A 14,327-nucleotide genomic window follows, 5' to 3' on the forward strand; every position below is an offset into this window, starting at 1 on the left:
CTTATCTCTTGTCTTTTACCTATGACACGTATTCTACTAGGATGAAGTATTTTGAGAGTTTTATGTATCTCATTATACTTTGTACTGAATTTTAACTCCTGACTCCACCGAAACCCTCTCAGAGTGGGAGGTATTAGACTTCAAAATGGATTAATGAGATGAGCTTCATTAATGAGGCTCAAGCACACATGCAGGAATGAATGCCAGGCACAGAGAGTAGGATTGCACAAATTTACACTGATTTACACTGCGCTGGGCAACCTTCAGCAGCTCCTTGTGCAATCACACAAATGGCTGTGAGAACAAATCCTCAGACAGGTGTTAGTAAACCAAGGTACTGGGGATGGAGAGACAAAAGATGATGAAGTGAAACAAATTTTCTCAAGTTTGAAAGTCACAAAACTTCAGAGAACTACAGTGGTAACATCTGCCTTGCTCTTTCTCCTTTTGGAAGACAAAGGAAAATTTTCACGTGCGAAATTCATTCAGCTCAAACTGAGACTTGCACTTCTGTTACAAGCAATAGTACAAAATACAGTGAAAAAGTGATTCAGTAAATAAATCCACATCTGAAAAAGTAACCTATGGAATGCTGAACGCTTCTGTGTTAAATGCAAGTGTGCTACTAGAAACATTCTTTACCTTTGCAGCCAAAATAATTTTTGTTTTCAAGAGCATAATAACCAGCTTCACAGGTGTTACAGAAATCTCCACACACATTAGATTTGCAATAGCAACGTCCAGATTCCTACAAAGAAAATAATTTAATCAAAAATGTTTCGGCACCTTCTCCAGAACTTCATTCTTTCAATACTTCGCATTCACTGCAATTATAAAGAATAAAAATTGCTCTAATCTCAACTAAAAAAAGTATTATCTGGACATAACTTTTGTTATTCATGAAGTTTAATGAAAAGATGAGAAAATCTCCATGTTTAAGATGATTAAGAATGTTTAGAATTACGATATCAGTAGTCACTTATTGTGTCATAGCAATTCTACCTTACCATGCGTTACAGTATTTTATCTTTATAGAAATCACTGAATTCATGGCTTTCTTAGAATTTCACTTTACCTGCCGACACTCCCCAACTCCACTTTGTGTTCCACTCACATCGCACAGGCATGCTGAGAAAAAGAAAATCTGCATTTCATTTTTCCAAGATACATAGCAGGAAAACAACAACCACTACCATCCTTAACCTGCAAATTTTGAGTCATAGTGCAACATGGGGGATTTTACTCTGGAGGTTCAGAACAGCAAATGGATACTGGCACAAGGTGAGAAGAAAGAGCAAAGAAGAATGAAAACTTGTGCGCATGTGCAGTTAACTGATGTATTTTAAAGAATTCTAATTGTATCTAATAAAAACTGTCTTGAGTTTGGATTTGGAATTGCTTGCTTTCTTAGAAATATTAAGATAATTGAAGCAAAATTGTGTCTTTCACCCTGAGTGGCAGTTCCTATTTTACAGTGCTACTTTGGGACCAGCACAATTTCTCATATGAAATACAGATGAAGAAAATGTTGTGGGAATGAGCTATGCTGACCTAGAGGTTTGGTGAAATCCAGTACTAACTTTGTGACTGAAATCAAAGATGACCAATTACATGAGAAGTCTGGAAAACAAAATCTGAGATGCTTGGACTGTTAAATATCGAAAATGAAAGATGTATGCACAAACGAGGAGATAATAATAAATGAATAAGAACCTGCTTTCTCAAAATAATAAGCCAGATTCTGGTCTCAATCGTTAAGTACAGAAATGCTGTAAAACTGCAGTAAGACCATAGGAAGCATAAATCATTGCAAGACAGAGAACACTTGCTGTCATACATAATATCCCTTGCTGTCACAAGTAATTAGGTGTCTAAATTAAATAATGTGGAAAAACATGCTCTTAACAAGTTGAAAAAGTCATTGCGTAGCAAAGGCGGCTACAGCTAATAAAGATATTTTCAAAAGAATAAAGCACATTTCATTACCCAAAGAAAGACGTCGTGAAGCCATACCTGTACATCCCTCAGGGTTTTCTTCAGCCAGGTTCCAGTACAACGGTTTGCATTTACTGCACGTAGGACCTTCAACGTGCTGAAGACATTGACAATAGCCCTAATGACAGAAACGAGTTAAAAGAAATTCATCTGTTTCACAAAAACAGCTCTTACTGTTTTTATTAACAGCAACTCAGGCAGCTTACTGACTTTCACAGAAGCATGGAAACTGAGGCAGATTTAGACTTCTTGGATTTTCTTTCTCATGCTATCAGCACAGGACTATTTCAGACTGCTTATTTTCCCATATCTAATTACTATAAATCTCCCAACAGATGCACTTTGCAATACTTTTATGGACTTGTTAGAACTGCTCTAAAGCATTAACTGCTTTGCAAAAACTTTAAAATACAATTTTCCTTAAAAGTAGTCATTAATTTTCATGTCTTTTTTCCTCCTTTATTGCTCTCTTTTTCTTAGGAGGGCACAGTAGAAAAGACAGCAGTAATGTGAACCAATTCAAATTAAAAACGTTAGTATTACCAGTAATTTTTTTCAAATTATAGTAATGGCATACTAATAGTAGATATGAGGTCCAATTCTTTCTATAGAATTGATTTAGGCACATTTTTATTTCTCTCCACCATATTTTCTCATATTCTCCATTCATAAATAATTGAAAAAATAATTATTAAGAGCTAAATCATATTTTTCTGAGGCAACAACAACACTTTTTATTCCTATATGCATCTGTTCTCACGGACAAGCAGAGGCAAATACCACTGAATTCTGTTTTTCATACCTCCTTTTTTTCTATCCTTTTCCGTAAAAGAGTCATAGATGTCTCTCAGCAGTATTATTTGCTCAGATATATCAATATTGTTTCCAGGGAGTAACTATCTTACAATATGGTTAACTTAAAGAAAATGTGGAAAACGCACACAAATGTGTACATGAACCTAACTCTGCCATCTGCCAGTCTTCATCATAATCCATATGCACAGGTTATAAGAGTTTCTGATCCTGACTGTGATTTCTGATAGCATGCTACTAATAACCATCACAGAATTGAAAATGATGATAGCAGAATATCAGCAGTTAGTAGGAATAATTTTTTCAATAATTTGGTGCTAAAATGCTCTATATCAACCCAGAATCAGACATGCACAGGCACGAACGCATATCTGCATGCATATACTATGATTCTAGAACACCAAGTACATAAACAGTATGCATATTCCACATTTAAAATATATAAAAAGAACAACCACCATCACCCTCAGGAGGGAACTGCATTGATACAATCAAAGAGCAAAACACAAAGGTCATTTCCACTCTCACTCTACAAATAAGTCTGTGTAATTCTTTCGCAGTCGAAAATTAGGCTTTAGGCACTTAGGCAATGAAGTGAATGTGGCCAGCAAAGACCTAGACTGTACATGAACTGTTAACAGATACTGCTCTTTGCAGCAACAGAATACTTACAGAATGAGAATCAATGCTACCTGAAGGGTTACATTCACTGTTGACTCCTTTATGAAATTTAAAAAACAAAACATTAAAAGATCTTTTGAAAAACAGCTGTGAAATACAGTAATGGAAAAGTACAATATAACATTTGCAACTTTCAAAGGGCTCCTTAATCCAGTCACCCTGTAATGACTTAAATACTTTAAGACCAACAGAAGCCTTTTATAATGGTTATTCAAACATTTACTTAGCCTAGTTTAGACTGTTTCAGTATGCAATGCAGTCACTTGGAAAAATACAGCATCAACCTACAACTGAGAGATATTTTCTTAGAATAACATAGAGAATGATGAATGAATTCATCTAATGTGCACACCTTGTGACTCCATATGGGGCCCTCCCTTCCCACACTTCAGCAAGTTTCTACAAAATTCCACAAAGCAGAATGTCCAGGAGAATCCCACAGTAAAAATGGGGGGAGATATAAGTTAAATGGAGGATTTTCCATCTCAAGCATTACCTTCACAGTAGGGGAAATTGTGGGCTGCAGAAATGCACCTGTCACACTGTCTCCCTGTAACGCCCGTTTGACACTCGCATTGCCCCATCGTTGGCTCACATATGCTGTGCTGGGAACCACGAGGAGAACACTGACAAGCTACAATATAAAACAGTGTCAAAAATACTGGTAGTGTTCATCTTGTACATATCAAGCAATAACTTTCAAAAACTCTATTACAGTAGAGATTTTGAATACTTCATAGAGAGTTCTTCATTGTTATTTGAAATTAGTAATTCACAGGGTTCTCAGCTCTGCTGGTAGAAGTTGGAGATGGTCTGTTCCATCCTGACACTGTTTTCATCTTATTGACAGGAATAAGTATAATTGATATGACAGAAAAAAGGAATGCCAGAGAAAGGGACCTGGACAGGCTTGAAAAGTGCGCCCACATGAACTGAGTGAGGTTCAAGAAGGCCAAGTGTAAGGTGCTGCAATTGGGTTGGGGCAATCACAGATTGTGCACAGATCCTGAGAACTCATTGAGAGTACTCACGCAAGCAGCTGGGATAGCTGTAGTAACCTGGAGCACATTGGTCGCATCTAAATCCAGCATAGTTAGTATGACACTGACACTGTCCTCTAAGATCACATGTATTGTCCAGTGAGCCAGTAGAGTCGCAATTGCATTCTGCACAGAGGAAAAAAAGAATAGCTAAATAACCCGAGGGATGCATCTCTAAGTAGTTATTTTAAAATAGAATTTGCCAAAAAAAAAGTCACCTTTAAATGTCAAATAATCATGGGGAATCCAGACAAAGCAGTTTCACCAAATATAAATATCTTGAAATAAATGTTTATAATATAATTGCCTGCTCAAACACTGATAATCATGTTCTTTCTGAAACCCTATGGTATACAGTTTTTAGATCTGTTCTTATTCCTCACAAAATATCTGTGTAAGGAACAGAAATGCATCTTAAAATTGAAAGTAAAGGCACATGACAGAAGTACTCAACATTTTAAAAAAATAATCTCTGACAAAAAGCAACTACAAGGCTAAACTAGGTCTGATGCCTGAGAATAATCTTACTAGTATGATACAGCAGGCACACTGTAAGACTTAACTAGCTGGATGGGTACTTCCCTTGGATTTATCAGTTTTAGGCTAATAGTTCTAGCATAGGTAAGACCTGCTATTTTATGGAAATGATGCTGGAATTTACACAAGTGAACATTTTAAGGTACATGAATGGGAGCCCATCTGGGAATCCCAGTTGCTAAGGTCTGCAGTTAATCACTTGTATTATACAGCTAACAGAAATGACTGTCTGACAGAAATACAAAACAAACACTGCTCAAGTACTATCTTTCTGTTCCATGTTCATATTCCCAGCTTCCCCTTTCAGTTCCTCCTTTACTGTAGCCAAGGATATTATGCTTTGCTGTGTTTACTTCAAAGTATAATGGAAAGACACAGGATTTGCTAGGAAGTTAGCATAAGAAAAATATAAACATTGAAGCTTCCAAAATCATCACTACCACAGCTGTCTACTCTCAGCTGAACACTATATAATGTTTTCTCCTTATTTTAAATGCATTAATTAATTTAAAAGCATTACTTTGATTTTTGCTGCTATTGAATAGGTTTGAATACTACAGATTTCAACAAGGCAAGATCAGAGAGGCCAGTTTTAGTTGCAGCAGCCAAGAAGCTATCAGAACTACCTCCCTTCAGAATACGATAGCTCCAAGGAGTATTAGCCTGAGCTGCTCATCTTCGACCACAGTTTACAGCATGCTGCATTAATTTAAACTTGACTAACAGCAGCTTATTTTAATAGAACAAGTTGCAAACAGCAGCAGTTTTGAGTAATACCACTGGTTGTGTTTTCAACTATTTTGCCTGCCTTCTGCTATTCATTTTTGCATGCTTTCTTAAACTTTTACGTCTCTTCTCTGCTTTTGTTGTTATAAATTTGAACATATTCAATACGGATCTGATTTGCTTAAAGATTTCTACTTAATTCAGTTCAAAGAAAAAAATTACAATATTTTAAAGCCCACTAAGCATGGTGCACCAACACAAAACTTGATTTTATGTTTTTCATTTTTTAAAAGCTAATCTACTCCAGACTATTAAGATACAGTCATGTTGTATTATTTTATTCTAACCATTGTGTTTGGTAACACAGTGCAATACGTCTTTGAGAGTGCTTAAAGAATCCAGCTATTTACTAGATATAAACAAGTACACAAAGTCCAAAAAGAAGAAGACTGCCATAGTCTGAAGTAATAAGGAAGAAAGTGGCGAATCACGATGTTCTATATAAATTCTGTACAGGAAATTAAGCATCAAAATTCAGCAATATCTTACATTCTTTTTCAGTGTAAAATTCACTGATCATTGAACGGTTTAAGATCAATGAAAAGATCATCAATTAAAGATCATCAATTTCCACTCCCCTGCTACTGTTGGGGGCAGGGATTATCAAGAATTACTGAGGATTAAGGGTCTCTCTCATTCACTGCAAAGGCAGACAGAACATAGAGGCAGATAGGACTCGATGGTACCCTCATGAACACACAGAAGTATTATGCTTTTCAACAGCATACTCCCTTGGTATTGATCGATTTTCCTTTCATGTAAACAGTAGGCTAGTCCTTGACATCATATACACTGGTAAAACTACATAGAGATCATTCATGCTTCACATTTATATGTTCAAGGCCTGCTATATGATGCTAAAATGAGTAAGGAATCACTGTGAAGGGCAAAATGTCACTTTCAAATTTACAAAAGACACATTGTGTGAGGAACTAAACAGATCTTCTGCAAAAGTAGATTAGTTCTCCACAGCTCTTTTTTTTTTTTTTTTTTTTAACCATGCCAGTTCCTTGCCAGCAATCAAGTATTTTCTGTTGTTTTAGGCCTCCATTATTAAAACAGTTTTCATATCTTTTAGTTATTATTAAGGCAGCTGTGCTAACTGAAGCTAAATCAGTCTGATTACGAGAAAAGCCTGCGTAATTCCCTAGTACGGAAACAATGCCTGGAATTAGTGCTTAGAGAATGAAAATGCATGAGGATTTCACTATAAAAAAGAAGAGTGTCTTGCTCACTTAGTGCTGTGAATACAACTTCAACCCCCTTCAACATTAAAAGCGTTGCAGTTAGCCTACTCAAGGGTCTGTTGGATTCCATACATGCAGTCTGCAATCTTACCTTCACAGACAGGGAAAGAGTGGTGGCCAGGCTGACAGCTGTCACACTGAAGTCCAACTACCCCTGAGCGACAAAGACACTTTCCAAGAAAATCACAGACTTCAGGCTGGGTACCCACTGAGTTACATTCACACACTGCAACCAAGAAAAGAATTTTCAGATGCAGTCTCTAGAGAGCTCTCTTCTTTCATCTTTCAAAAACAAAAACAAAAAAAGAAAGAAAGAACGAAAGAAAAAAACATTCTCTGATGGTCAGAATCTTTTCAGGCTGTCAGATTTGTTTCTTATTAGCTTTTATTGATTGCTCATCAGTAGGAATTAGTATTGAGGTAGATATTAATGAAAATCTATTAAAGAAAGAATCTGGCTCAAAGTAACTATGGAGTTCGATGCCAGTGCAAAAGCACACAGTCTGTCCTCACTCATGGACAGACTCATCAATCCTAAGTGGTGTTTCAACCACTGAAAGCAGTTCCCCCTTCTCTAGGCTAAAATTAAACAATTTATGGTTTGGGATTTACAGTCTCAGGAGGGAAGGGTTAGTAAGATGCATAAGAAGGCAGTACAAATAATTAAAGTACTCTAAAAAGAGACAGTTTTCTGGTGTTGATACATCAAGCTGCCCTTTCTCATCAAAGTAAGGTTACAAACTAAAATTAAATTTAAAAAAAGATAAGTAACAGAAATGCTTCAACTGGTATTCTAGATATCATCAAGCATAAATTAACTGTAATCTGATATCTGCATCATAAAATAGTCAGCAGTCAATTAATAGAGGCATTTTTAGTTAGGAATCACTCCTTATCAAATTTTTCTTCTTTTTTGACTTCCATGAGTTTTGGGAGAGTTTGCTATAAACACATCTCCTTGTCAAAAGATTTTCATTTCTCAGTACAAAGTGTGGATCTTTATTTTTGGATATAGCTGCTGAAAGGGAATGTTTTGGCTTACCCTGGCAGAAAGGGTAATGAAAATAGCCAGCTGCACAGGTATCACACAAAAATCCCTGAAATCCAGTTCGACATCTGCACTGCCCAGTATTTCCATCACAGTCTCCACCCAGCACTCCTGCACCGTGGCACTGGCACGCTGGAGAGAACATTGCAAAGAAAACATCTGCAGTGTTACGAATCTTACAGTATTTCACTTGAAAGCCAAATGTTGGCACTTACACTGGAAATCCGGCTCCAAGCATAAAAGAAACTAGAGAACTTACGCAGACACTGGGGGCCAAAGTATCCTGCTTTGCAGCCACCTTCTAGTTATAGTAGGAACAAAAAGACAGAAAGGAACAGAAGTTAGGACATGAAAATATGCAACTCCTCGTATTTTTACAGAGAAAATGATATTGGTCCTTAGTAATTATTACTACTGAGCTAACAAAAGTATTTGCATGATCCTTACACACAAATCTCATTACAAAAGTAAATCATAATCACAAGCTTAGTCTGAGAGCACTAATTCTTCAGATACAAAAATTTCCATTTAAAGACACCCACCTTTCCTATGCCTTCAGACTGAGATACTACTGTTGAAAATGTAAATAGTTTTAAGACCTGTTTTCTTCTGCATACTTTTCCTCATTTTATCATTGCAATTTTTTTTCTTCTTTATTTTAAACATATGTAAGAGAATATGCAACAGAGTATACCTTAAGTCTACATGATACATTTTTGATGCTATCCAGGGATGATAACTGTCTACCCAAAACTAAAGCTTTGTGAGCTGTAATACTAGCAGCAGACATTTTCAAGGGATTTAGAACTAGTAAATGGATGTGCACTCTCTACCTATCCCTGCTTTGTTCTGTGGTGTTTTTTTGGGGGGGAGGAGGGGGGGAAGGGTTTTGGTGGGTGTTTTTTGCAAAAACCAGTGGAAAATTAAGTGGAATTATGTTGCTTTCAGGATATTACAAAGTATTCTAATATTTGTTGTTGTTGTTTGTCTGTCTGTTTAAGTTATTAATCCTGTAGTATATTTGAAGTAGTCATTTGTTCTGGCACAGGCTGTGATGTCTTAGTACTGCAGTATGATGACATATGCTAAAGAACCCACCGAGGCAATCACTGTATTTCAGACAGCTTCGGGGTGGGCCAAATAAGAAATACTTATCCCTCAGAAATGCAAGTTCTTTACTGCCAAAGGCAATGTACAATTTGCCAGGTGTAAGAAGACAGCCTAGAAACAGAGGCCAGTTAGCCCTAAGAGATTTACACTGCAAAGCAGCTGACAAGTGGTACATGTCAGAAAGCCTTGATGGATCTGTTCATGAGTATTTAACAAGATGGTCAGGATCTTCTGCAGATGTTTGCCGGAGGGTCGCCAAACTTGTTTCTGATCCATAACTTTTTTGGAGCTAACCTACTAAAGTGTTTAATATGAGTAAGACTATGTAATGAACTTCTGGTAAGAAAAAAGGCGCTTCAAAAGATAAATAGCAACACTGAATAAATCTTCCTGAAAGAACAAGCACTACTGAAATAATGAAAAATGATTAAAGTGGGAAGATAAACAAAACACAAAGAACTTGCCTATTATGTCACCAGCTATAGCATCTCTTGGATTTGGAGAAGTAAAAGGATAAACAGGAATATCTTTAAAACAAAAGAAACAATAAAGTATAGTTTAAAGAGATGCACTTATTTCAGTAAAAATCATGACAAATTATAAAGCACTGTCCTGTCGAGGCGAAGAGCATGATAATTACATGACTCAAGCAATCAACTACCGTTTTGTTCTCTTTCAGTTAGGAAAGTCTAAGAAACTTTTAACTTTTGTTCTCCAAATCAGGTAAAAGTCTGTCCACAAAGAAACGCATGAAAGGCCAAACATCCTTTGGAAATGCTAGTACATTGCTTTCCTGCTCTCTCTGTTCCCATACAGAAAGCTTTCTTGTTCTTGACAGCATAAAGAGAGTATCTGGGAAACTACATATTTATTTCAAAGTTTTTATTTCCAGTTGAAAGTTCATCTCCTGCTATTTGCCATTATGACTCAGTACCCAAAACCCCAGCATCTGAGACAAAATACTCTCACTGTTGCATTTTTAGAATCAGATCACAGAGTCATAAGCTTTTTTGCAGTAAACACAATTCCGATGTTATATCATCTTCCTAAGGGGAAAACATTTAATTTTCTCAATTGCCAATGCATAGTTTTAATCTGTGTTAAAGTAAAAATCTAATTTTCAATTAATTAATGACATTTGATTTCGTTCTGTTACCATTTTCAATAAATGGAGGCACTCGGCATTTGTGTGATGTTATTTTTTCTCATGCATTTATTTTCTTTGGCTTTACAAACATCTTTCCCTGAATCAATTAAATCTTAAACAAACCTGTAGCCTTCCCTTCAACCATATTATCTGCACTTATCTGCAGTCCAGCAAAAGTACGAAAGCACCACTGACAGCTTTATGCTCTGCCAGGAGGGCCTTTCCAACATTATGCAGGTGGTAATTTACAACTATTTTAAATTATTTCTAGAATCTTCTGAAAGCCCACAAACTTGGTTTATTAGGGTTGCAAGTTCCAAATCCTTTGAGACCTAGAAAACACAAAACCATTTTCTCCTTTTTCTCTCCCTAGTAATAGCCTACTTTCTAGTTCAAGTAAGTAATACAGAATGACCCTGAGACACATTTGAAAAACTGCTCCAATGGCTTTAGGACTGGAATGCGTGACTGAGGGACAGAGACGAATTCTGAGAATGCAATACAACCTATTTGATTTTCAGGGAACCACTGCTTCGTAAGTAAACCAAACTCTTCAGTGTTATGACTACTGATTTCTCAGAAAATGTGAACATGAAAATCTGAAATGCCAGATGAATCAAACAGATGAAATAAATCAAGTGTACGGAAAACAGTCCTTTAAAGCACATTTACAATGCAAGAGAAGAGACATTTTTATTTTCATACTTACGGATACAAGATGGAAAACTATAGAATCCATCAGCACAGTGTTCACAGTTTTCTCCCTGGAAATTCCACTTGCAGAAACAGCGGCCTGATCCTTCCTCACAGCCCTCCGCACGCTCCAGATCACAAGGGCAAGCTAAGCAAGGATAAGAAATTTAGCACTTCTTGGAAATGAATTAATTTGTCTTCTGGAGCATTGCAACATGGCATTATAATGTTATTTACAGTTGTGAGTATCTCCTCATTTCAAGAATTAACACCAGCATGCCATTTCATATTTCCCCAAGTACTCTATATCATCAGTTAATCTTTACAACACCCCTTAGAGGTGAGATGCTCTTAGTGTTTAACTTTTTTAATTCAGAAAGCTGCACTTCATTACGTTATTATTCTGCACAGCATCTATTTTTTCTGTGGCTTCTGCTCATCTCTCTCCAAAGTCTAGGCTGAGGATCCACCTTCCCTTACACATCACATGCAGCATTACAGTAGAACTTTCATCACTGTTTGACCTTCCATCCATATCAAATACAACAAACCATAGCTTCCTCCTACTTAACACAAAGATCCATCAGCCTGTTCATAATTTGGCTCTTCGCTCTTATCTATACGCAGCTCATCTTTTTTAAATGCTATATTAGCAATTATCCCATTGCACTATTTATTACAGATGATTCAGCACTAGATAAAGTAGGAGCAACAATCCTTAGAACCTTTTGAGTTATAAAATAAAATTTACAAGTGACTAAGAGCCAACAGATATGTAAATAAGAGAGCTAAGAGAAGCAAAGTCACGAGGTTATGAGATAAGAGTGGCTTCTCAGAGGTCATGCCAGCTGTGGGGCGTGTAGTTGATCCTACCTCCTCAGCAGCCTTTTATGGCTTACTTCCTGCTATTGTCCTGCTGCTGGCCTGAAGCCACACATGTTGAGAAGAACATCATTGAGGGGGTCTAAAGCAACACAATGTGTTTGCAGTTCTTTTCAAATATCTTTTTTTTCCCTCCCAAAAATATGCATCCCCTGCACTTGTTATATAAAAACAAAAAAAACAAAACAAACGAACAAACAAAAACCCACTAAATCAGAACATCACTACCACAATGAGAAGATACTGAATACAGAAGACCTTACATATACAGCCATCAGGAGCTCTTGCTGGAACACCGTAAGGACGATAGTAACCTTTTGCACACTTCTCACAGTTAACACCAGCTGTATTATGCTGTGCAAAATAAAACAGGAGGAGAATATGAACTAAAAAAGGGAACTTGGAAGGAGAATTAAGAAACAATAACATCCTTAACACTCTTCCTATACACAACTAAGAAAGGATCATCTCAGGAAAAGGAAAAAAAAAAAGAAGTATTTACACAATAAGTACAGCATTTGTCATTTGATGTTCTTTAACTACTTCATCTGTACAGCTTTCTGTATTGCAGTACTCTCACATAAAGTAGCCAAATTTTAACTTCAAATTATGAAAATGAGCTACTTAACAGAAAATAATTTTAATTTAGTAATACAATTCCTCCTTTTTACACTATCACTATATTTATTTTATACTGCTTTCTGTTTTGTTTTTTGCAACATGTACATCATACAGACAACTGCATGGAGTTTTCCTCATGCTATTATTTCTTATGAATACACTATCCAATATTAGCAACCTCAATATAATCCAAAACCTAAGCAGTCTACATGAAACACAGACAAAATAGTTATTCCATTACAAAAATATGCATTTCTACAAATACGTTTTAGAAACACAGAAAAAAACATCATACGTATTTTGAAATACAGTAAAAATACATCTCAGGTGAAAAAAAGTCCTGAGTAAAAAAAAAAAAAAAAAAAAAGTAACTCTTGTAGTAAAGCTCTCCCTCATGGTGAAGGTGACAGGAGCATGCACCAGTAATGGCGTTCATAAATTGAGTAATTAGGAGTCACAAAACACCGGTGGAGTCAGTCTCATGAGCAAGGGATGAGAGAAGGTTGTAAATTTTGCTTTGGAGCAAGCAAAGCAGCAGACATCTGCCCTCAGCCCCCTCGTGCTGTTTAGTTCCTCCTCAGGGTATGCTGCAACACACGGCTGCAGAGACGAAATGGTTCAGCTGGCTGGGCAGCTGATGAGCAGGGTACTCAGTACGTTGCTATTGCGGTTGGTGTTCTCACATTGCTCAATAGTCCTAGTAGTTCTGCCAGGTGCTTCCTCTAGCACCTCCACAACTGAGTTACTGCTGAGAAAGGCTAACAGTAGATTAGGGAAGGTGCTCCTCACATCTCACAGTAGATGGAGACACAACAGCTGTTGCAGCGCGTAGCCTGGCAAGACCCAGTAACACTGCTTAAGACTGCAGAACTACTTGAAGATTATGCAGCAGTGGACTCAACACATTGCAGGGCATGGTCTTCAGAGATTCCTAACACCCATGGCACATTAGAGGCCTCATCCTGGACAGAGCTGCAGGTGGTGAATGCCATTCTCTGGGTCGGGTGATGAACATTGGCACAGCTTGTTGATAAGAGTCAGAAAACACAACAACACCACTGATACTGCAATAGGTGTGTTACAGATTGCCTGAACAAGAAGGTGGATGAAGTATTTTTTTTTTTGGCAGCTGATCTTGCAATCACAGGCCTTGATACTCAAAGATAATTTTAACCATCCCAATGCAGCAGAGAGTAAGCAATTCAGAAGTTAATTTTACTTTATCACAGGCAGTTTTAGGATGCAGGGGCTTATGAACCTGAAGGAGGAGATACTCTGTTCAAGAAGACTCCCACAGACAAGGAAGAACTGGGAGAACATGTGAAAGCTGAGGGCAGCATTATGCAGTGACCACGAGACTGAATTTTAAGATCCTGAGACATGCAGGAAGGACTAACAAGATGAACCTACCAGACAGCATGAACAAAGCTGTGCACAGAAATGTTGACTGGGAGAAAAAGAACATTTTTTCTGCTCATGCTAGTAAAAAATAGTTCTATTATCTTCTGATTGCTTTTTGGACAACACTTGATTATACTGTGGTAATAAGATGGAAAACACCCCTTTAAATTTTACTAGATATCAACTTTTTTTTTTTGCTTCTTAAATACAGCCATATTTTCAAATGCACAACACGGTAATAGATACAAATCATTATTTGTAGGTTTCATAGGAGAATAGGCTTAATGATAATTTTCCCTTATCATCATACTTCTGAAGACTCAACA

General features: G+C 36.9%; 1 protein-coding gene across 1 annotated transcript in view; it reads right to left on the reverse strand.

Moving 5' to 3' along the window:
* The window catches only part of LAMA3 (laminin subunit alpha 3), a gene marked incomplete at both ends in the record, with an annotated part of 112,001 nt that overhangs the window by 68,933 nt on the left and 28,741 nt on the right, over positions 1-14,327 (reverse strand). The window contains 12 exons of the mRNA XM_079533015.1: positions 643-748; positions 1,076-1,128; positions 2,014-2,113; positions 3,481-3,527; positions 3,986-4,123; positions 4,521-4,655; positions 7,191-7,325; positions 8,142-8,279; positions 8,407-8,448; positions 9,722-9,784; positions 11,114-11,245; positions 12,243-12,333. Of these exons, the coding sequence (XP_079389141.1) occupies positions 643-748; positions 1,076-1,128; positions 2,014-2,113; positions 3,481-3,527; positions 3,986-4,123; positions 4,521-4,655; positions 7,191-7,325; positions 8,142-8,279; positions 8,407-8,448; positions 9,722-9,784; positions 11,114-11,245; positions 12,243-12,333 (1,180 nt within the window). The remainder of the gene's footprint in view (positions 1-642; positions 749-1,075; positions 1,129-2,013; positions 2,114-3,480; positions 3,528-3,985; positions 4,124-4,520; positions 4,656-7,190; positions 7,326-8,141; positions 8,280-8,406; positions 8,449-9,721; positions 9,785-11,113; positions 11,246-12,242; positions 12,334-14,327) is intronic.

The sequence above is a fragment of the Tetrao urogallus genome (assembly GCF_951394365.1).
Source record: "Tetrao urogallus genome assembly, chromosome: 3".
NCBI classification, from domain to species: Eukaryota; Metazoa; Chordata; class Aves; order Galliformes; family Phasianidae; genus Tetrao; species Tetrao urogallus.